This window comes from Seriola lalandi, unplaced genomic scaffold (assembly GCF_002814215.2).
Source record: "Seriola lalandi dorsalis isolate HSWRI2012SDOR001 ecotype SW California unplaced genomic scaffold, Sedor1 jcf7180002053538, whole genome shotgun sequence".
Lineage (NCBI taxonomy): Eukaryota > Metazoa > Chordata > Actinopteri > Carangiformes > Carangidae > Seriola > Seriola lalandi.
The window spans coordinates 143,687-168,973 of NW_019524091.1; the positions used below are offsets into that span (position 1 = coordinate 143,687).

A 25,287-nucleotide genomic window follows, 5' to 3' on the forward strand; every position below is an offset into this window, starting at 1 on the left:
GTTAAATTGCTTCTCACTTATCTAACCTGCAAAATAAAACGGTCTCTGAATAAACAGCACATTTACTTAACATCAAATTTACTAAACATTAAATTAATGAGCAACATAACAGCAGTTGAAAATCTTACTTCTGCTGACTTCCACTAGTTTAACTTCTCACTTTTTCTACAGTGATGGGAAAGTGTACTCAATGTGTGTCAGTGCACCTTTGTAATCACTGATGGGTGTTGTTAGAGGTGTAACAAATTTAAGCTTTCTATCCAAAAGGACTCTTGAACCTAACAGTACACAAGCTAACAAAGCTTCAGAGTTGATTGAAAATGACATTGTCAGTGTTAGTAATGTCAGTGTCACATAAGCTATATTAGGACTACTAGATTTGGTTTCCTAGTCTATAAACTAACTATGATTAGCAGTCTATTATACTCTTTGAGCTAATATCTTCTTGCAGGAACTATGTTTTGGCTACCCTCCAGCACAACCACTGACCTCACAGTCACTGTTTCCTTTCAGATTCAGTATGCTGAGCAGAGAGCCAACAAAAAATGTATCACTGTCAAAATATTTACAGCCTGCAGTACCAATCTGCTACTCAAGGAGAAATAATGAAAAGCAGTTATGTGACAGCCTACAAAATAGATTTGCTCAAGTTTTACAAAATACACAAAATACCCATTAAGGGTGTTACTTCATTGTATAACTAATGAGAAGGTAAAACCAAGAGGAAAACACCAAATACCATGTACTCTTTACCACTCTGATTTGACAGAAGGTATTTTACTATTGCTATTGCCCTTACACTTTTTTAGAATATAAAACTGCAGCAAAAATAAAAAGGCATTTGAAAACAGTTACTGTTATGACAGTCTAAGTGAGTTTGAACAGGCTGCTGAGCTGATACACTCTAAATAGCGTGTGTGTGTGTGTGTGTGTGTTTGCATTTGTGCACCTGTGAGGCTGTCAGGTCGCGTCATCCTCTCGTAAATGTCGTAACTCTGGGGTCCGTAGGGGTCAGTGTTGTGGAGCATGGAGCGGGGTAAAGTGGAGCTGTAGTGCTGGGGCACGGCGGTCATACTAGCCCTGACTGGAGATGATGAGTGAGTAGGCTGTTTAGTTAGTGGAGGGTTAATGTTGTCAACCATTGTCAGAGGTGAGCCCATGCGGCCCGATGAGGACCCTGCAGACGCCTGATAGGGCGAGGTGGTACGGCTAGCGCTGCCCGACCGCGAGTTTGTGGAACCCATGCGTCGCAGTGCAGCGGGGGAGTTTTTCTGGGTTGAGTAGGGTGAGCCGCTGCCAACGCCGGTGGTACTGGTGCGCTGGGCAGAGGGCAAGGTTGTAGAGAAGATGCTGGAGAGGGGTTTGGGTTCAGTTACAATGGGTGAGCCATAGGCACTGCCAGCTGAGGTACGCAGGGAGCCGCGGGAGGGGGACATACTGCTGGCATATGCTGGCGAGTGAGAGCGAGAAGGCACTGAGCTTACCCTCCGCATAGCACGGCCAGGCACGGCTGTCGTGACTGCTGGAGCCTGCAAGTGAGGGGGAAAAAAAAAATGGCTTCATGCATTTGTTTCTACAGTCCTTAAGGAGCTATAAAAATCATTAACAATTATGTACTCTCTTTATAACTAATGACATGCTAAATAGCACAGCATTAAATAAACCAATTCATTACAGGGCATGACTTTTCTCTAGGCCATATTTATTTTCTCTGCTCCTCTCCCCTCTATAGGGTACAACAGTGCCATTTGGTTTCTCAGTGGTCTCTGTGTACAGCGCTGTATGAGGCATGATTATGTTGTTTGCTCAGTGCACCGTGTACCTTCTGTGCCTTTAAGCTTTACATTGTTACCTTCATGGAAAAGATGCCAATTGAATTCTGGTGTTTCTCTTTTGTTGTCATTAATTAAAAACTCACAGTCAGTTCTGAATTAAATTAAATGAGCGCTTGAACATTGTGAGCAATGTTTAATTAAAAGAAAAGAAAAAGAATGTATAAAATACATAGACTACCGGTCAAAAGTTTTAGAACACCCGGTTTTTCCGGTTTGGTACAAAGGTAAGCAGTAAAGTGCCCAAGGCAAACAAACAAGACTAGGTCAATACGTCTCTGGCTGGACTGTGTGTGAAAACTGGTATGGAACTGCTGTAAACAATTGACGTCATTGTGTCATATTTGCATACTACTGAGTGTCAGCCAGTTTCAGTCCTTTTATCTATTTGCTTCTCTCCTACTCTCAGTGCTCACATATATGTTACAAATATATTCTAATACAGCCGAAGTTTTTCTGTTTCTTTTGTCAATGGTGAGTATGAAATAGTGACTGACATGTGGCCCATTAAGACTGCATGTTAACCAGACGTCCTTTCCAAGCCATTTCCAAGCTGCTGCTCTGCTGCTGCTAAAATCCTACACATACCTACCTACACATACGGAGGGGTGACAAATGAAAGGAAAAACCTGAAAAATGAGTAGAGAAAAAGATGACAATGCCCCCATCCATAGCGCACGAGGGGTCACTGAATGGTTTGATGTGAATCATATGCTATGCAGTCACCAGATCTCAACCCAATTGAACACTTATGGGAGATTTTGGACTAACATGTTAGACAGCGCTCTCCAGGGTATAATTCTCACTAACATTTTGTGCTTGACAACAACAATATGTTCTATGTGCAGTAGCTGACAGTACCTGGGCTGAAGCCTGGCCCTCAGCCCTGGCATTTCTCATCAGGGTGCCAGTGCCAGCGCCAGGGAAGGAGTGCTGCATCCTCAGCTCAGCCTTGCCCATGTTCTGGCTGCTGAGATAGCCACTGCTGGCATCCTGGTAGCCACTGTCCGAGTACGAGTTCATCTGGGTTGAGCTACGCGAATTTCCTGCGGACCCTGAGAGAGAGTGACAGAAAAAGACAGACAAAAATGAAACAAGGAGAAAGAGAAAGAGAGAGAGAGGAGAGTGAAGGGTTAGAGGTACAGGAGACAGACACATCATAAAAGGTTTCATAATAGACATGACCTTTACCTACATGGCATTATTGGCACTGTAGGGGGATAACTGTTCTATCACCCTGTGATTCAGTGTACCATGGTACATTATCGGCCTTTCATCGGCTCTGATGAGGGATCAGATGTTATCAGTGGCACTCAAAGTATCAAGTATCAGTTTGGGCAAGACAAAAACAGACTTTATGTATTATCCAAAGATAAGTCAAGAAACAGTCTGCAGTTGAATTAATTGCCATATAAATGTAGTCGGATAATGCTGAGGTGAGAAAACGAAGATGTGGTTTAGAGAAAAAGAAAGCAGTGCAGAAGATGGAAAGAAGGCAATAACAGACCCTCACTTTCATGGAGGGAGGACTGCTCCGGGGAGTACAGAGACACCTGCTCTGACTCAGTCCTGATGCGGTAGCTGGGCGACTGGGAGCTGTCAGTCACCCGAGACTTTGTGTCCCCTGTGGCGGACGCATCTGGGAAGACACAGCAGAGCAGGGGAGTCAGACAGAGGAAGAGCTTTGAGTCTGAAACAATTACAAAGTTTTGGCTTTGGGATGGAAAGATTATTATAGTCATTAAATCAGTAAACAATTTTTGGAGTTGAGAGGAAACAATAACAGCCAATAATTTCTGCAACATTAGTCTCACGCCTGTGTACATTTGGAGTCATTCAATTTTAATGCCATACTTATTTTGGAAAGCAAAATTGGGTAGCATGTCACTTCAACTGTGTTTACAGCCGTGCTCCAAATAGTTTAACTGCTCTAACAATTCCCCACATCCCCCTCTCTTCATGCATGGCAACAACCAGTATGACAAACAGGAACTGGAATTAGCTCTCTAATGTCCCTGTGCAAAACGTTTTCCCCATAATCACAATCTAGTTAAAGCGTGACTACTGTCAATGGGTTACTCTGCAATCACCAGAACAATAGGCAGCAAGCGGAGGGGAACAGGGAGGCAAACATTGGCAGCCAGGGTCTGTCAAATCCTGCTCAGTCAGCTGGTGTGTGAATGAGAGCTGAATTCCATGAAGGAGCCGCCTTGTTGCCCAAGCTGACCTGTTGAATAAATCTGTTGACACATATCGGCCTAGTGTGTTTGACAACCTGGCATCATGGACTCTCACCCCTGGACATCCAAGAGTGTTTACCCATTTACAAATAGGATTGACACAAGCCGGGTTCAAGCGGGTCTTAAGTCAAATTGTCAGAATACACATTTAGTATAGCCTGGTGTGAGAAGGTCAACCTCCTGCTTTTTCTCAGCACGAGTACCAGGACTTGAGCCAATGCAGTCCGTATCAAGAATCCTCAATATTTGCAGGACACCTTGCTGATCGAATTTCAATAGTGCTGCTATTTTCAATTCAATACAAAACCCTGTTTAAAATAACAACCATATAAATTTAAGGTTCAGATTCTCATTAGTCTGACTTTCTCGCTTGCCCACTGACTGTCTTGTGTGCTGTCCTTCTTTGTCTTCCTCTCTTTGTACTAAAAGAATAACCCCACCCATAGTTACATTTAGGGAGCAAAATGGCAAAAGATTAATGTGCCATGTAAGCGCGAGACGTACAGAGAGAGAATTCATGTGAAAATCATATTTGAATTAATTAAAATTTCATGTGGGTGATAAAAAGGACTTGTTAAAGTATTTACAGTAAAACAACAAGACGGTTCTATGAGAGCAAAGGGCATTTATATTTTCTTAGAAGGTAATGTAAGTAATGACACAACTGAACAAGCCTTTTGTCTACTTCCATTCTGGCAGTGATTGTGTCTGGCACATAGTGTGTCGCTTTAGACCACAGGGTTTTTATACTGAGCCTTGACCCCGTTTGATAAATGAGATGCCAAAAAGCCAGAACAGAGGAGGAAAAGGAAGAGAGGGAGAGACAGCAAGCGGACAAAGAGAGCGAGAGAGAACCCTTTTTCACAAACTGAAGATCAAGCTTTACTGACTTCAAATATCCATGTACGGGAGGAGCTTTTGGCATTCACATTTAATTTCCCATACGTAACAACTCCATGTCGACTGTTCACACAACATTAGCACTCTGGATAGATGAGTTTTTTTCTCCAAGACACTTAAGAAGAAGAGAGCTGTCAGTTCTCCCACAGGATGCCTTGGTGATAAATTACAAAAACACAAAATGTTGTTGTAAATTCATATAAAAAATTGTTTTTTTTTGTCTGTTTAAAATGTATAAGATAAAACTATTGAATACTCTGCCTAGTTTGCACAGGCCAGCAGTACCCATACAGACAACCAGCTCATATGTGTCTCATCTCAACTTCCTATTTCCATCACCTTATTTTGTGGGGGTTTTACTGGAATTAAAGCCTTTCTAGGTGTGTGTACCCAGTTAATTGATGTGTTGGAAAATGCAGAAACTGGATTTTCAAACCATTCCGCTATAAATAAAATACAGTGACATTCTGATATCACATATGGGAGAGCAGCTAAGCTAGGCATACGTATATAAATATGGATCCTAAGACCCATATTGACACTGATAAGGTTGAAAATACATATCTGTAAGCATATAAAGGATCACAGCGTTATAATTTGGACCCTGCGTTCTAGGGGCTGGGAACAAGAAAGCGTATGGAGAAATAATGCTCATTGATGACAAGTGTCAAGTGACAAGTATTGTCATAAAATGTGCTAATAGATATCCGGCAGTAGAAAACTAGTAGTGATCACCTACTTTGTCTATGAATTTCTGCTCATCTATTAACTTTTCAAAGCATAAGTTCCACAAAACAAAGTACAATTTCAGTAATTCAACCCACAAATTGCTCTTTCTGAGACTCTTGTCTTGCAGATCATTTGAATAAAAGGGTTATTACAAAATCATTGCTAGGTCTTGAATAGGCAGATGACCACAGTTGTTTTTATTAAAATGGCATTGGGTCGCCTCTGAACATGATGCTGACATGTTGAGCTGCCAGCATATTGATGGATATATGTCTGAAAAAAGCAGCAGCGGCGAAACAAAAAAAAAGACAGGAGAGATGAACAGAAACAGGAAGAAAGCTTTCATTTTGGGAGGTTTGTCCTCTATTCTCAGTGGTCATGAGGTGTGATTGCATTGACATTTCCTGGGGCTAAAAGGCTTGTTTCCACAGTAACACTTCTATCCCAAACTCTCAGACAGCAGCTCATGAGGCCAATAAGCCTCACAGACAAAAACATGGCCCATTATGCTCTGTGCCACACATTTAGACTATAATTCATTTAGATTGGAAAAACTACATTACCACATCTGACTATCATTTATCATCTACAGTACAATGAGAAATCAATACAAAGCAAAACAGTGATTGTGATTAGTCCCAGACTCTGTTCCAACATTAATGAAATGCATTCAGCAAGGAAATGGGGAGCAGGCGGCAAATGAGAAAAACGTGTAGTATTAATATTCCCAGTGCATATGTACAACTATAACCCCCCATAGGCTCTTCTGAAGAGTTCGACAATAAAAGATTAATGGCCACTGCAGAAATTTGCTAAGTTCCACTATGTAATTAATAAGCCATGAAATACATTAGTATATTCAATTCATTATCTGTTCCCTCCTGAAGATCCTTCAAGGATGTGGACTAAACAAACAGGAACCAAAGGGGTCTGTGAGAAATCCTTCCGCTCTGTGTCACTGATGGTGTTGTGTGAGTGGGCAGAAATAGCTTAGATAAATATTAAAACAAGAATACGCCTTAGGCTGCCCATTACTGTAAGTGTGGTTGAAAAGGCTCATGTTAGCAATGATTACTGTGAAAATGTGAAACATGCCTGTTCTGCACCACACATACACACGGAAACACACACTCCTCACTGCAAATATTAAATGAGAATTGAAAAGCACTTAGCAAAACAGTTTTGCCGTACTGATGAAACATGGGAGCATTTTATCACTGTGATACTGAGCAGGATTGTCTAGTCCACTGAAAATCAATGCATGCCTTCCAAAGTAAAACAAGGATATGCAAGCAGGTACTTATACTGACCACTGAGTAGAGGTCTTAATAGGTCCAAAAGGGATTAACCAGGGTCAAACAGAAACAGAAAGTAACAAATCAAGGAATACTTTGTGAATGTGTAAACTAGACTCATACACAGGATGAAGAGCCTTGGGTTGCCTCAAACCTGTGGCTATGAATTTTAGTACCAAAGGGATCCTCAGCACCAAGTATGACAGAGAGAGTAGGTTGGCTTGTGACCCATTACGTTATAGTAAAACTCTATGGAATGAACAGTAATTTGTTGTTCCACATTAATCATTTTAGACATACTGCAGCGCTGCATAACTCAGGTTGTTTCAGGTCTAGGTACAGGGTGAGGTGGGTGGTATGTTTGCCTCAATTCTAGCAATGAGTGATTATAGGGGACACCAAATATGCTCGGTATGCATATGGGAAAAATCAAGAAAAAAAAAAAAATAGAGTTGTTGTTGTCGTTGTTGTTATGAAGAGTGATAGGTATCCAATTTAGTTGACATACCTGCAGTTCTCCAAGGCAGGGACTTCTCAGACGAGCTGTGTGGGGGGGAAAACAGGAGATGAAAAAGTGAATACATGCACTACAAACCAGAAACACCACAGTGAATGACATGAGTGAAATCATCTGGAAGAGACACCTTGGGGCTTCATGTACTCTTTCCTTAGGCCTTTCACAACAGGGTCAGAGATGGTAATCACTGTGTTTGAAATAAAACTGCCTGAGGTTCAGATTATACTGCCTAACTGGAGATTAATATTTACAACGCAGATGTAAAGTCCATTTCTGTCATTTCTGTTTATCAAGACTTAACGGTGCCTTTGGTGACAGAGAGTGTTTTTCACTGTTTTGCACCTGCAGATTTAATTAACATGCTAAGTTTAAATGTGCAAAAGGCCAGGGGATGGAATACAATCTGATGGGAGCTGATAGTGAACACAGACAAGTGGGGCAAGCTCCTAGAATAAATCGGAAGTGATCATACAGTACATTCACACACACTCAGCGCTCTGACATCCTGATATAACCCTGACATGCATGCCTGTGTACATCCAAGCACAGAGAGAATCTGAGGGAGATACTCAGTCTCCAGAGAATAATGTGGGAGAATAATAGACCAGTCAGAGAGCACTCCCAGTTCGTGATACTACTCAGCCACCACACTTGAAAATACTAAGTAGCAAAATCTGAAACGATCTATTGACACTATGCGGTCTACTGATGATGAATGGTCCTGGATCAGTGAATCAAGGATCATACTTAATGACAAGCTCAGCACAGAAAGGCATCAAACCATGCACAAAGTACACAATGGCACAAATCTCAAAAGGATCCAAAATGAATTTTCAGAATCTGCACATTGGCAGAGCTCTTGATCTCATTTGGAAAATGTCGGGGACCTCACAATTGCTATGAAACATGCTCTATAACCACAGAAGATACATTATAACCCCTTAATGGAGAAGTAGAAAGGTTACGGCTTGACTGAGCCTTCACAACAGAAAGGCTTGTCCTCCAAGTACTATACTGAATGGAGTCCAGATGCATAATTAATAATAAAAAGCTTTTAACTCAATTTTACAAATCAATTTTTTAAGACAATATGGAATAAAAAATATAAACCAAACATGCTGAATTTCTGTTTGATCAGTTAATGATCAATAATTATCGATCATAATAAAAAGAACACTACAAGTCTTTTTTAAGAAAACTCCCATTCTGATCTTGTTAAATCTTATCTTAGAATTCTTAAAAATACAACTTAAACTGAGACAAAGTGAAAGCTGATTATTATATAATCTTAACTGTAAATTTACCTTTAAATCTTACCAAAACTTAAGTTGAATTGAAAGAAGATCAGAGTATTATTTTAAAGGAAATTTCCAGTAATCGCGAAGCAAATGCATTGCACTCAAATGATTTAAGGTAAGTGCAGAGCAGCCATCGTACATTAACATCTTAATAGCCACCTAATGACTTCAACTTATGCAAGTACCTATGAAAATACTTTCTGACCAAAGGGAAAGCAATTCACTTTCAGAGCCATTTTTCCAAGACTGGTTATTATGGCAGAAAGGCAAAGCAGGAAACCTCAAAGCTCTTTTCTTTATTTGTTGGTCATTATTATCGAGCACCAAATGTTGCTCCTGCTGCTATTTTTTCAATGTAAGGTGACACTCAATGAGCTTTAGGAAGCACAGCTCTCAGAATTTTAATGAGCATGCAGGCAATTAAAAAGAGGAAGTTGGGCAAGTTGTGCTCCACTGAACCATGGCAGATGAAGTAGAAGAATGGATACCATAATGATGATGCGTCATGCATGCTGCATGCTGACTGGCTGGCTAGGTAGAGGCTTTTGTAAAGTGATTGTAAAACTTTGATGCTGATAAACAACATGTCTGACCCTGGCAGGATACTTTATTTCCCATCAGCCCCTTTGGCTAGTGAGCGACCAGCTGGGTGGGAGGTCGCATCTTTTCAGGGTTTTGCCAGAGGTCAAGTTTGATGACCAGGCCCTATTTGCTTGCAGAAATGAAGGGGGTGGTCAACTCTGGAGGTGTCATGAAATGTAATGACTCCCATCAGATCCCTTAAGTGTGCTGTCACCTCTGCTGTTGTCCTGCTGAGCTATTGAGCCAAGCAGTGTGACCTCAATGGTTAACGCTAATCTCCATTCACACACAAATGTCCAGTGATAGCAATTTCATTTGTCCTCCTCTGGCTTTAAAAAAAGGTGTTACATGTTTTCTTTATAGGATCTGTAGGAGATGGTGGATGGGCACCGGCCCGTCAGTGGGAAGAGTAGCAGCATTTACATGTATTTAACAAATGTGATGATATCGTTTGGCAGTAACCTGATTGCTAAAACATTATGTACCCTGGAAACTTGGCTTAGTCTTAGGGTAGGACTACAGTTAACCTGGATAACAAAGGCAGATTTCTGCTGGAGGACCATTAAGCCATTATTCAACCCTTAACAATGTTTCTGAAAGGTTTTTTTTTTGCATGTGTCCATTTACATGCCAAAGACCCATGACACAGAAAGTACTTGTATCTCTGAGGCGACAGTAAAGCAAGGTGAAAGGAAAATACTTCTAGCTGTTTGGGATTGTATCCAAAATAATCAAATGCAAATTCAAATTTCATCTGAAAAAAAAACCAAAAAACTAGGGTTTTAGGGTTAAAATTAAAATTATAAGCGACAAGATAAATCAGGGTACAAAACAGTGGGTTATTTGGCGCATCCTATCACAAAAACTGGAATGAGATCATAAAAATCCCCAGTCTACAAAATAACAACAATCTGCAAAAATTGTCTCCCTAGTCGTGATACTGATACTAGTATAGTGGCAATTACTGCATGCTTTCTGTGTGAATGAACGGTGAACAGTTGTTGCAGCCTCAGGGCTTTTGATTTCCTAATCGGCTCTGAACATCAAGTCGCACTCAGATAATTCCTAGGCCAATAGAAACCAGGGACTTTTTCAGGCAAGGAACTGTGGCTCAAGGGCTGAATTTAGACCCTGGTTCTCTTGGTAGCAAAGCAAGCTAATTGCCCAAGTTCCAAAAATGGTTAATGAATTCCTTAAAAAAGTTATTTCAGTTGAAAAGGTTTATGTTTCAACTCTGCCACCATTAATAATTTTAATATTAATACTTACTAGTAATTTTCTGAAAGAATTTTATCCTGAGTGCAGCAACAGACAATGCAATTCAAATAGTTGGGAGTAAAACTGCATTTGCAGCAAAGATAAAGAGCATCCTTTATGAGCTTTATGAGTGCCGGGGCTGATGTAGTTCCTCACCTTTCTGAGGTCTAATGAATCGAACAACCTGTTGATAAAGGTTGTAATGACAGAATGTTTTATTCTAAAATTAAGCCAGTTCCAACTTGGCTATCGTCGTTTTATTGTAGTCACCAGAAAAAAAACAAAAAAAAACAGTTTCAGTCACAACAGCCACATCCACTGCTGACTCTATTTAACAATATACTGATCTTTCTCACCAGTTAAGCAAATTTAAAAAGCATGACACAAAAAAGTGAGGCTTCTTACTAAAATAAGATTTATTCTAAAACACATTAATAAAGCAGGGAAATGAGAAATAAAGGCCTATCTGTGTCAATATAGATTTATTCTATATAAAGGTCCCTACCACTATTTGAGAAATTATAGACCTACCTACTTGTGCAAAATAAGCTTGACTGCTAATTTTAATTGTGACTGGCTGTCACAAAAACCCTCTCATATAAGAGCCATATTAGATTCATAAGATCAGGCAAATAGAGACTGCTTTTTTCTCTAGCCTTTTTATCTCCAAATATGATCATGGCGTCGCTGGATACACTAAAACTGAGGTCCAAAAAACAAAAAAGGAAACAAAAGTAAATAGACTGGCTGTGTATATTTTCAGAGAGTTGGTGTCCACACCTTTTTCACAGCACTTGAAGTTGCTCTATACCCGCAACTCTCTTAAAAGGGAGAAAGGGGAAATGGACACTCTTATCCCTGAGTACTGCTATCTGCTGATAGCATGTGGGTGTATTCTGCAGGTATGCAGGCTGAAGTGCAAAAATTCATCATGTAAGGCCATAGGGCTTATTATCACAAAGCCAGCTAAAAATCACAGTACTCCTGCAGCCCCTTTTGAGACCAAGGGTCATGTATCCAGATATATCCCAAATGCATCAAGGTCCATTTGAGAATGAATGCAGCTCAAGGCTGGAATCAGAATGCAGATTGCATTACCATTTTTGAAGAATACGCAAATAACACTTCCATTTTCTTCGGACAATGAAAACAAGCTCTTAAGCATAGTATATGTGTGTACAGTATATGTGGAGATTTTTCTTTCCTCAATGTGTCTTGGGCCCAGACATCCTAGTTGAATAAGCACTCTCTCAGTGGTCAGGGTTGCTCTAACATGTAGTCATGTGTCAATGAAAATATTCAAACATGACTTGAGTGACTCGATATCGATCAGTTATCGATGCCTTTGGGTGCAGTTACACCTTAATGCTGTCCACTTGTGATTTCATGACGCAAAATACATTTTTAGGGTCAATGATGATTTACTGTTTAATTCAATGTCTCACCATCATATCCTTATATCAGAAACCTTAGATTTGATCACAAACCTTCTAATGCAACATAACATGTATGACTAAAGCAGCGGCACATCAGTGGATAGTTTGGTTAACCATTCATAAAATACCCATATTATACAGCACTGTGCTATGCCATCATAACTGCTGGCCATAATCGAAGCATATAAGCAAAAGCAACAAAGAACCATCATATTAATAGTGCTGCAAAATCTAACCATTAAGCAGTATCTGAAATGTCATACCCTATTGATCTCTATTGTAATTTCTCTTACCAACTTAAGGAAGTTTTTAACCAGACCTAAAAGATGATCCACATATTCTCTGCTTAAAAAGTGTTACTACAACATGATGCATGTTTGAAATTTATGAATGAATGTTACAAAACATATGCATAATCTTTCAGACCATCTAATATTGACGTAAGCTGTTTTATCACAGCTCTTTGTCCCTGATACTTTTATTCTACTACTCACAGTTGTATTAGGTGACATATTCCAGGAAAACCATTAGTGAACAAACCAGCAGTATAATTAATACTAGTATTGATTTTCAATATTGTTATTGGTCAACGTCAACAGCATACTCACATATCGGTGCATTTCTAAATCATTTGTACGTTGACAAATGACACTGAAGCAAACCACCAAACCATGTGATAATACAAAACTGGTGTCAAACCTTCTTCACAGTGGGCCTCTGAAGCCCACTGGGATATTGTACTTGTTACTGAGCTTCACCAATGAACCTGACATGTCTGAGCCACAGTGAACAGGACAGAATGTGTGGTCAGTGAGGTGTGATGATCAGGCAGCCAGGTGTTGTAGCTGATGAAGTGAGAATGAGTTCACAGAACAAACTCAGAAGCTCTTTCACACCGACGGCAATGCTTTACTGAGCAAATAACACTCCACTATCATGCACATTCACATGCTGTCACTGATAAACATAGGCTTAATATATTGCTTACAAAGGAAGTTGTCAGCTTAACTTAAAAGTGACTTGAGTGAATTTGCCTGGACAAAGTCTGCACATTTAAATTGCCAACTGATGTGACCGTCTCTCTGATCAGCTTAGGTAGCGCTGAAACAATTCAGTCTATTGCAAAATAATAGGACAGATTTAAGCACACTGGGTTGCTCCATCACTATGCCATAAGGTTACACTATGGAATATGGCCACTGCTGTGAAGGATGAAAAAGCCATGTGTCGGATTGTGGCTGTGTGTGTGTGTGCATCTTCTCATTACCTGCTGCTACCAGCGCCTGGTGACTCGGCCCCAAGTCTGCATCTTTCCAGCTGATTGGCCACAATCTGCCTCTCCACTTCCAGCTCCCTGGTTAGCCGCTCAAACTGGAGCTCCTGTATAAACAACAAGATATACAGTCTCACCACAGAGAGCTTTTATGGACTTCTATTGACAGATACGACAAATGTGAAGTCAATATGAGGGAGGCAGGTTGACAGTTTGTCAGCCAGCTACAGTTCCCAACAGTGTTGTGCTTCATCGTGGCACGTAGGTTAATGATAACACAAAATAGAAGCTTAAAGCATGGCAAATAAGCCAATCCTCAAAAGAAATGTTTGCTCACAAGTAGCTCAAAATAGAGACCATGTACAACCCTATACACAAACTTAGGTGAAGACGCATGCAGGCGATATGGTACTGCCATTTTTCCAGCCCACACAGAGAGATAAGCACCGCTTCAGTGGGTGATATTTAGCCTTGGTGGCACTGTTCCTATGGGAGACGACTAGAAATCAGCATTTGACTAATTATCTAGCCTGAGCGAGGCTATTACTTGCACAGCTCTCTAGCTCCAAGCACGGCATCATGACACTCAGAAGACACGCAAAGGGCCTTCTGTACACAGAAAAATTATGGCATACACATATACACTCATTTGCATACCCTAGGAATACCTTGTTACTCACCCACACCACTACCATGGCAATACAAAGAGTATCTGTACTCCATCACCAATAGTTATGCTTTTCTTGCAAAAAAAGCCTCACTCACCATAACTCTATGTACAGATGGTAGGATCATTGTCTTGCTATCCTTAGTTGTCCCATGTAATGTACATTACCACGGTCAATTACATTCACAACCAGCTGCATACACACACAGATACATACACACACACACACACACACACACACACACACACACACACACACACACCAGTTTCTTTTGTGACCTGTCTGAGGAAGTTTGGTCACCCCCAAGCACCGAGACCAGCCCACTTTTCACACTTCTACTCTCCCAATGTTCCCTGAGGGTGCACTGAAATCTCCTTCCAGGCATGCTCTACTCACCCCTCCCCCAGACTACTGCTTTACACCCTCCACCGCTCTCCTCTCCTCAACCTCAGTTGTAGATACGTATGTGAAGCTTGACTGCAGTGAGAGGGAGCTGGAGGGAAAACTGCTAAATCCTGTTTCCTTAATGTAATTGACATTTTTCATGTGGCTGGGATACCCATGCAATGCCATGAGCAACCCTGATAACATCTTGTGGTGTGTGTATGTGCAAATACGATAAGCAGAGCTTTATTCATTCCAAAGAAAATGTCTATGTATCAAATATAAGAGAGGACAGGATGGTACAATAAAAGTTATCATTTACTTTCATGACATGGTGAAGGTTTGATGGTGTGATGACTTGCACAAACCAGAGTAAAAGCCTGCAGCTCACTGTGGCCGTATCCTCTGATAATATTCTCCTTTTGCAATACATAAAACCAAATGACTGACAAATTAGCACGGAATAAGTATGTAAATACTGCAGCTAACAAAGCAACGCTAATCTTCATGACAAACACAGTGTGTTTCCTCTAGCATAATAAATAAATAATAAAAGCCTCCAAGGGTTAATCAGTGGAAAGCTTTTAATGTGAAGCAGCTGAAGGAAATGTTTAGTTTGCATTAACAGCAACTTACCACAGCAAATATTCCTGATTGGCTTTGTGAGGTGCCACTTTCCCAACAGTACACATCAGTGTAACTTTCCTGTACACCAAAAAATTATTGACCAGATTATATTTTGTCTTCCAGATCATTATCCTAATCATCTTATCGCCCAGCACAGGCCAGTGTTAAGAAGCAGACTCCCCAGGAGGGATAACAGGGATCATCCCAGTGCTGTCTTATTCCTGATACAAATACACACCCACGAGCTAAAAGAGTGCACATACTGGAAGCACGACAGAGACACAGCGGGCACAACACCGGTTTACTTACAGAATGAAATGAGCCATCAATTCTCTGAGAGACAAATAACCCTACTGACAGATTTAGTCACAGGAAAATTGCCAATTTCAACCCTTCATTTCAACCAATCATCCCTGTTTCCATTCTCACTTTTCTTGAGACAGATATGACTCAGTGCAAAAGGTCAAAATAGAAAATACTGAAATGTATTTCTACACTGCATATGTGCAAATTGTCAAGGGGAGAAGGACATATTCAATTCAGGGGCTGCTTTTGATACGGCAATCATTTTAGGAAGTCGGCTGTTATAAAAGTTTTTAAGATCTGAACCCTTAGTTGTGTAATTACTTAACCAAATCTTAGAAATGTGCACAGACCCTCAAGGTCACCAACAATATAAACTGTTCTCTCAATAGCCCTACAAAGTGAAACACAATGCGGCAATGTGTGTTGGAGGTCTGTTTTCCACAAGATTCTTTCTGCACGCAAGGGCAGCTACAAGTAGGGCTAAAAGTTAAGGTTATGCCTTATGTATAAGGGAGATAGGACATTGAATAACAGTGACAAGAGCTTGAGCCACACATGCATGCAGAAAGAGACAGACAAAGGGAGGGATGATTCAAACACACTTTCACCTCTTCCTGATACAAATCTGAAAACACTCCAGTGCACGATTTTGCCACCAATGTGCAAAAGGAAGGACATAAGGTGAAAGCGACAAGGGAAGGAGATAATCCATATGGACACACATATTAAAAAGAAGGAGGAGAGAGAGAAAATGTGAACATTCAAATAAGGGAATGCAGTTCAATCCCACAAGATACAGTATTCTGTGAGCACAAGGCTATTGTCTGAATCGAAACATTCACAAAACAGTATAAAAATGAACATTCAAATTAATTTTCCCTCATCCCCACACAAACACACATGCGTAAATCTAAAAGATAAAATTCATCAGGCGTGTGTAAAGCTTACTCAGTCACAGTAAGCATGTCATGCATGTAGCAGATGCTCATGGAAGAAATGATTAGACATATGGTGAGAAACAGACCAAACTGTTCTGTTTACTTTTTGAATGAAGATGGAGATTTCCTGCTCCTGCAAATGTCACTATTCTTGGCCCACCATTTCTGTGCCTTCTTTCTTTTAAGCTCATAATCCAATTGTTTTGTTTGGCAGTGTGTCATCTTCTCCAGTCCAGCGACTTCATCTTGGGCTGCACACCTCGCATTATACAGCATCACATCCGAGAGAAAAATAAACAGTTATGCCTTTCTTAATATTTCACACAAAGTGGCTGGCCTTCAGTCCCACTGATTAGATGGTCTATGATCTTGATCGAGCACAGCAAAGAGAGACATCTGCTGCAGCCATAAGGCAAGAGGTCTCTGTCACTACTGATATTCAGAGCCGCTCCAAGCCTATCACAGGCGGGCATCCTGCCTGCATGCCCTCTCCAACCCTGCTGTTTTCTTACTCGGAGAAGTATGGAGGCAGTCCAGAGCTTCCTGCATGGAGCTCTGACCTCCAAGTTTTTTCTATGCCTTCATAATTTGGTTGCAGCACTATTCTTAGTTGTGCAATCATTGTGTCACATTGGTTTTGGTATACTGTTATGTATAATTATAAAATCCCCTTCATTAAATGACATTTTTCATTTTTGTAGCACAATTTCCATCAGGTTGACAGTTTTTAGAAGCAAGATTATGACAAGAATCAGGTGGCCTACTCTTGGCCTACTGTTTCTATAGCCAGCTATTAAACAACACTGCACCCTTTCTGTCTTGCTGAGTTTATAGGCCTCTCAGGTGGCATTGAGGATTACTGCCATGCCTCTTTACTATCACATCCTCCGGCTCTATTCAGCAAAAAAAAAGCTTTTTTTTTTTTTGAAGTGATCGCTCTCTCCTCTAACACATAGTTCAATAGACTTTCTTTACTCTGCATGACTCATTAAGACTATTATGAATATGGACTCAATAAAGCCATAATTAGCTTATGATAGCACAGGGCTATGTGCCAAAATGGGGCTTGATCTGATGAGACAGGGACAGGATCACACTTGTAAGTGGGGTTCACATAAACCATGGAAAGAGAGCACGCACTGCTCTGTGTAATTCAGTGCATTCTCCATGCCTGGCCCCTACATAGAATGGGACATATCTATTCAGCATAATGATCCACCAAGTCGGGCCGAGCACAACAGTAATAACCACTAAACAAGGACTATGCTTATTTAACGGGTGTGGGCCCAGCCTTGGTCGGTACCAGGCTTAGTGTGGAAGGAGAGGACAGGGACAATGGGCCACCGGCTTTCCTGTACTAACAAGGCCTCCAGAGCCTTTATTTGCTATTACAATGAGCCTGTTGGGTCTGATCTGCCTAAAGTCCCATAGCTGAATCAGATCCTGTCCGCTTGTGTCCTCAGCCGAGCCCTAAAGAAACAGATGACACATGGCAGCAAACCACGCTACCAACGTGCACACTCCATGACACATGTCATCTCTATGGGTGCTGCTGACAGCACAAGACCTATCTGAAATGCCTGAAGTGGCTTCTGCCTGCTGCTGGTTCAGCACATAGACGGTGGTTCAGCACAGATAAGAGAGGCTTAAGCACACATAAACCCCAAATGTCACACAGCTATATTACCATACACTGACTTCCAAGTACACTCCAAACAGCCTAACTGCATAAGTAAACAAACTAATATACAGCGTACTTGAATTTAGCACACAAAGCAGCATTATGGCATTGTTACATCATTACAAACAAGAATCCAAAGATACCTTCAATATTACCAAAATATATGTAACATGGCAACAAAATTGACAATTTACTAAAACCAATCTATGTTAAGGATGCTGCTCATTTTCTATATTTAAAAAATATGTATATGTATAATTTTAACCAGTTTTTGAAAAAGATAAATTTCCTTTTTGCAACAAAACTTTTTTTAGAAGTAGCAACCCTACAAAAGAGAGGCTGCTGACTCTGGGGTAAACACTAAGCTGTAAATCAAGCCAAGCTCCTCAACCCACATAGGGGAGATAGTCTGGTGTAATGAAAGGTCTCTCCATCCTGCAAGTTCCAAACATTAATTCAAACACTTTCACACAGCAACTGGTCAACCAGCACACTCATGATTTTTTGTTTTCCTCCCTCACTCATTAATTCAATTGGACAACCACAGAAAATGTTAACATGTGGGAGCCCTGCATTAAACCGTGGCGTATTTCTGCTTACAACTCTCAATTTTGGCAAATTGAATATATTATCCAATACATTTTAATGCATTCTAATGCTTTGTTGGGCAAGTAAAGATTGATTATGGAAGACTTTTATTGTATTTTGACAAAATTAAATCTTATGATTGAATTCAATGTCTGCTACAGCTTTAAATGATTTTCCAAAAGAAATGATCAAATATTTTGACTTGAAAGATGGATGCTACATTTTGGTTGGCCCTTTCCCTTCAGAGAACAGTGAGAATGGTCAGTTTAACTTTATGGCGGATAATATAATAAATAACATCTACACCTCCGCTCCAAATCAGTCTACTTCCTTACTGCTATCCATTTGTTTGTTACAAACGCATGTAATACACAGTATTCATTTGTAACTAGTGTGGTTGCAAAGTTACATGTGCATTCAAATTATTCACAAAACATATACAAGGATTTGTGATGCCATCTATCTAACTGGCATGTCTGGATGGGAATGCACTCATGCGTCACGTGAGATCCATCATAGATATAACCTAGTTACTGGGCAAATCCATCATCACCCTGTGAGCATAAAACAGGGAACCTACAACATAATAACTGAGACATATACAGGATGATGAATTAGGATAATGTGATGCAGAGGCAGTGCTGTGCGAATTTATGCTTGAATATTCTTGGTTACTCAGCACCTTCCTGTATATGACAGAATAATAATTGTGAGGTATACATCAGAGCAATCTTTGCCTAATCCTTAGTAGTGAGTGTCCAAATCTCTCTATTAATTAAGACTTGAGATCTTATCTGTAATAGTTCTTGTTACCTCGAGCACAACCCATGTGAGTCTGTGGTACATTGTGCTTTGGTGGTGCTGTGATTTCAGCCTGGGCCTGGAAAGAAAGGGCTACATGTTCATTTGTGATGCTCAGATCCATTTTGCATAACTAGTGCAGATGGCTTTTCCTCTTAACCAAAGATGAGAATCTACCAGAAATATGTTTGTTCATTAAGCGACAATGAGGCTTGACAGTTTTGCACCCTCACTGCAGCGTGGCAGACGCATTCCAACAAGAGCCCGACTCTGCTGCGCAGTGGGAGAATGACAGCAGAGGTTAAAGGATTTCTGCAGCAGGCCCGAGGTTTGAACAAAGAGAATGGGCCTCAGAACAGGCTGTGTGACCAGACCTGGAGGAACCACGCAGTGCAATTACTTACACAAACTGCCACAAAGTCACCTTGTTACAATACTGAGGTTTTAGGAAACTGGCTGCAGCGTCATGCCACCACAGCAGAATTACAATAACCATGTTGGAGTGAAGGCGTTTAAAAATACAGTAAAGTGGCTCGCTGAGGTAAGAGAGTGTACAGCTGCAGGCATAGCTATAGGTGGAATCAGAGCGAGAAAATTGCTTTAGCACCCACAGCTGCACCAGAGCTTTTATACTGTATAAGCTGATAATGTGACAAGAAGCCACAAACAGAAATGTGAAACATCATTCACTCTCAGATAATGGAAAAGCAAGTTTACAATAGGACATAATTTCGCCAGGATTTCTAACATGGCCTTACAAGGATTTACAGCAGAAAACTTCCATAGCTGCTAAAATTATTATTTTTTTAATCCTTCTGTTAATAGCAAATTGATACACTGCAGTTGTATATATAGACATGGAATTTAAGGTAAAAGCAGGATAATCTTTTTGTAGGAGTTCGGTTCCTAAAAGATTTGGCTTGCTGGTGCAGATCTGAGTCATTGCTGGCTCTATCACCGTGGTGACCTCTTTGTAGTACCAGAACAATTTGATTGTCTATGATTTGGTGCTTGCAAAAAACAACATAATTGCAATTGCTTTAACTTTATGGAAAAATTATTTCTTATATCATAATCACTGTCAGGAAGTTCATAGTAATGGCTAACAATGTAAACTATCTTAATGTTAGCTGCTTATTTAAAAAAAAATCTAACTATGATCCTCTGATCTAGACCTTATCACTCTAAAAATAATTTTATGTTGGTAGCATTTCAGATAAAAGATGAGTCAGACTCCCAAGAACATAATTTTCCTCTATACTTGAACATGAAAAGGAAGTTAAAATTTCCCTTGATAATGAAAATGCCATTAAAGAAACTGTCATTTGTGTGGTGAATGCTATTAAAGGAGCTGTCATCTGTACTGGCAATTGCTGCAGTCAGTGCTTTCCACAAAAGAGATTGACAACAAAAGAAAGACTGTCAATAAGAAAGACATAGAGGAGAGACTGTACAAGGGGGAGAGTGAAAGAAAAATCGTGTCAGTCCTCATTAACAGATCCAACAACTTTCCCCACAAATTCTTTTTGTTGTCAGGAGTTTAACATTTATTTGTCCATCCACTTTGGCAGTCTTAGCTCATTTACAGTTACTAAGTCATCTAAAAATGCTTGTTTTTTGTAGCCCTGGTTGTTGAGGTGTGATTGGAACAGGTTGTTTTGGGCAAACTGAGGGAACATGTTGGCGACGGCTGATGAGAGTTCTTTTGTCTCTGAATTTAAAAAAGTTCAGTAAATACCTTTGCATTTCTGCCTCATTAGCATTCACAGTGTGGGGTTCGCACATAATTCCACTTCAAAAGTACAATTTATGCACCATTACTAGTTCAAGTGGAAGCAGCAATATGTGGCATCATTTAAAATAATTTCTAATTTAGTTCTGTCTAGCAGTGGACACAATTTCTCTTCTTTTTTTTTCTTTGTTAAACCTGACTTCAAAAGCACAATGTGACAAGTCATTGGTGTGTGAGGCCATGTCTCTCACATACTGTGAAAACTGGCTTCTAAAGTCTCTAATCTAACAGCATCATCTTGTCATTGGTGTCATTAATACACATGTAAATGTCTGGATTCAAAAACTGGATCTACAGCTGCAAAATACGAAAGTCTTTCCCTTTCCCTAAAATCCAACATTTTTTACTACTATCTACTAGGTCTTTTGATTTAAGTTATGTACTAGACCTGCTGCTGTTTTGTGCAGCTACAAGCTGTTGAACCTCAACAAAAGCTCTTACGTGATGCTGTTGATAATAATGCCAAGGCATAGTGCCAGTAAATGAGTGTAACTCACAAAGGCAATCTGTATCTCCTCGATTGGAACAAAAAGCCAAAATGCTGCAGCAGTGCAATCACACAGCCAGCACAATTCATGTAGACCTGCGAACATACAATTCCACTGAGAGATCAATAGCGTTGTGTCAGACAAAAAGAACATTGCTCCCGGCCAAAATGAAGAGAGTAAGCAATCTAGGGACTGTCAGTCTGGAGGTTGCTGTAGTGAACAAAGACTGCAGTGACATATGCAATTAGTTCAGGATCAGTCATTTAGAGAAACTCATCTGCGTGTTTGGGCGGAGGATGACAGGGAGACACCTGTAAACTTCTTAAACTAACTCAGTGGACATGTGCCATTCCAAGGACAGCTCAACAGTATTTACTGTGCTACCACTTTCCCAAAGTACAACTACTGCTCCCCAGTGACCCAGTGGTTCCTCTGTGTGTGCTGTTGACGATGGCATGATTATAGTGATAATGATGATGATGACAGTGATGGTGATGAGTATTAACAGGCAAGTTAGAGGGATATCTCCCAGGGCTGTGCCAGGCCAGACACACACACTCCTTTGACATCATGTCACATTGGGAGCAGATTATCTCCTCTTCCTATTCTCCTTCTTTTCTGTTTTCCTCTGCGTTGACAGCCTCCTGCCACAGTGCTTTAGAGAACCATTCACAGGTGACAGCCACTCAGACTGCCTCTCTCCATCATGCTCACACTCTCACTTTTGTCCTTTTCCCTTCACTCACCACCCTCTGCGCCCTGCCTCTATATGAGCGTTTTGTCTTTCCTCTGTATATCTGAGCACTCTCCTTCACCTGGATCCCTCCCCTCTGAATCTGTCTCTCTCTTTCCCTCTCATACTTGTTCTACTCCCCCATGGGGTAATTGCTCAGAGCCAGGCTTCCATTTTTATGACTATAATCGAGGCCAGAATGCTTATGCCTTTAGATTTCTCCTTGCCTGTGTCACAGCGGCAGCACCAGGGAGAGGAAGGCAGATAAGACCCAGAGGAGTGGAGAAAATCACTAGTCGATTGTAATTAGAGTCCTTATATATCGCCTATGGAGGTAGAATGAACAATATCACCTGCAGAAAAAACTCAACCTTTTTGCTGCGCTTATGGTGTGGAAATGCATAATGGCAAAAACATTGGCATGAAGCTTTGCCCTGACTTGAACTATTAACTCCTTAAGCTAGGTCACTTAGACAAAGATGACTTTGGCTTCATTAAAACAAGACAGAGGCTAGCATCGGTATCTCAAGTGGGTAATATTTCAGCCAGCTCATCAAGCCTTTAAGAGAGTGCTGGAGTTGTAGCTCTCAAAGCAAGGTCAGCTCATGGGCTTTGCAAAGTACGCTGGACCTTGTCTGTGTGTCTGTGCCTGATTCAGATGAAAACAGGGTCACAGAGTGTAACTCCAGTTTGCCAGGGAGAAGCAGGCGGCAGACAGATTTTTCATGTGTAATGGACTCCAACAAAGTGGGAAAATTCCACTGTGGTGTTTTCTGGGAGGCGGTGTGTTGAAACACCATGGTGCAGCGAGCCTATGAGGCCCTTTTTGCCACTCGTGTGGTACATATAAGCATGTTCAGGCACAGCTAATAACAGCATTACTCTGAGGGCAAAGCCTCATAATAGAGGAGGAACAGGAGCACACCAAAACACAGCGTTTCTAAGAGAAAGAACCACAATCTTGATACAAGGAATTATCCGATCAACAGCGCTTTACATTGGAAGGACTAATTTGACCACAGAATTGCTTTTCCGTTAGAGTGCAAGTCTCACCGCAAAGCAGAAAGGATAAAGAACAAATTCAACTCCCACCTCTGTCCATTTCTGAAGCCCTTACTGACATAAAAACATCAAAAGGTACTTGCTGATCATGACTCTTCTCAACAAAGGAACACAGACAGAAACACATACATTTAATACAAAACATGGCAAGTTGCCAACACTAGCGCTGGCAACCAGAAACAAATGATTCCTTGTCCGTTTGATAATCTAAACAAATACCAAGTATCCTGGCAGTGACCTTTCTAAAATGAACAGTGGTGCAATGTATTTTTAGTGACAGCAGTGCCAACATCAATGCCACTTACAAACACTACGGGAGAAAAGTCATCTATTCCCACTTTAATCTCAGACATTAGTTCAAAAACACTCAACCTGCTCAAACACACAACTTTTTATACTGAATCTTTTACAAGAGTTTTTCCTCCCCTCTGTTGCCAAGTGTTTGGGAACTGTTGGGTTTCGCTCTATAATATTGTAAGGTCTTACACCTAACCCTGTGAAATGCCCTGAGATAGTGTATGTTATGATTTGGCACAATACAAATAAAACTGAATTGAATAAATTCAAACATATGATGTTCCTGTAATAAGCCTTGACATTTTTCTTTAGTTAATACCAACTATACATAGTGGGTTTACCCTATGTCTAACAATGTGCGAGCTGTCAGGAAAGAACAAGCTTCATCAACATCAATCATTCCTCCCTCTTTTTCTGCTTCTCCAGCCTACTGATGCTGTAACACAAACATAACTAAAACAGGCATACTGAGAAGCCATTCAACATCTATGCGTACATTAAGGATGGCTTGGTGAGGATAAAAATCAAAGCTGACACAACTAAAGGGCCCCTCGCTCCTGTAGCTATTCCTCTCCGGGGATATGTGGTAGGAAGCAAAGATGAGGGCAGAGTGATCAATGAAATGCTCTTTAATGACCTGACCTCACACTCACTGTCGGCTGCTCAGTGGTTGCCAAAGGCTCTCTTATTAGACAACCTAAGGCCTCCAGTATTCTCGTTCAAAATCGAATTTGGCTTGTCCTCAGGCTGTTGAATATGGTGCTGGTTTGCAACTGCTAGGATACTCCCACATCTACAGCCTAGTTTTCATGCTACACAATGTGCATTTAGATTTGTGTATATAAACACATGAATGATAAGTCCAGGGATTTAACAAAATTTCCCTCATAAAATTTGCAAACCTGATTGTTTTACAATCATCTTAAACCCAGCATTGCTTAAATCTATGTTTGCTACCTTGTAGTATTCTTCTTCCTTGTCTTATTTGCGTGTTATCATCGTCAAGCAGCCAAATAGTGTGAGACCAGCAGCACATATCTGCATTGCCTCACCTGTGTGCATGCTTGTGCATCCTTGTGAGTGTGCACAATACGAACAAAACAGGGACTCACTTCTAAATAACTTTTTGCCTAGTCATCTGATGAACCTGTAAGTATAATGAATCTCATGTAACTAACTAATCACAGTTAGTGTGTGATTGTAGCCTTTGTATGGGTTAATTCTGAACAGAGGAGCCCAGCAGTTTAATGTAATTATAATTCCCAGGCTAACTCAGGTAGAGAAAATTTACAAAACATGACCCAACAAATGCACTGAAAAGATACCATTCATTCATTGAGATAATTCAATATACTCATAACATCAGCCATACCAGCACCTCTCCCTAATTTTGAGGGAAGTCGTAAAAAGTAAAAATCACTTTTGTTTGGGTAACTTCATAACTGACCTTTTGAGGATATAATCCTTTCTTCAGACTCTTTACCAGTAGTTGTTGGAATCACATTTTGATTTGCATCTTGTTTCATCCAGAAGTGATGAAACAAGTAGAAAAATACCCTAGCA

The 25,287-nt window shown here is 40.5% G+C and overlaps 1 protein-coding gene across 6 annotated transcripts in view; it reads right to left on the reverse strand.

Moving 5' to 3' along the window:
* pkp4 (plakophilin 4) overlaps positions 1-25,287 on the reverse strand; it is a 77,315-nt gene that overhangs the window by 31,105 nt on the left and 20,923 nt on the right. For 4 of the 6 annotated variants that reach the window (XM_087172633.1, XM_087172634.1, XM_023401202.2 and 1 more), the window contains 5 exons: positions 13,354-13,466; positions 7,505-7,539; positions 3,340-3,471; positions 2,694-2,887; positions 950-1,529 (listed from right to left, as the gene is read on the reverse strand). In XM_087172633.1, coding sequence (XP_087028759.1) covers positions 950-1,529; positions 2,694-2,887; positions 3,340-3,471; positions 7,505-7,539; positions 13,354-13,466 — 1,054 coding nt within the window. The remainder of the gene's footprint in view (positions 1-949; positions 1,530-2,693; positions 2,888-3,339; positions 3,472-7,504; positions 7,540-13,353; positions 13,467-25,287) is intronic. The other 2 variants (XM_023401203.2, XM_087172636.1) reach the window with 2 other exon arrangements.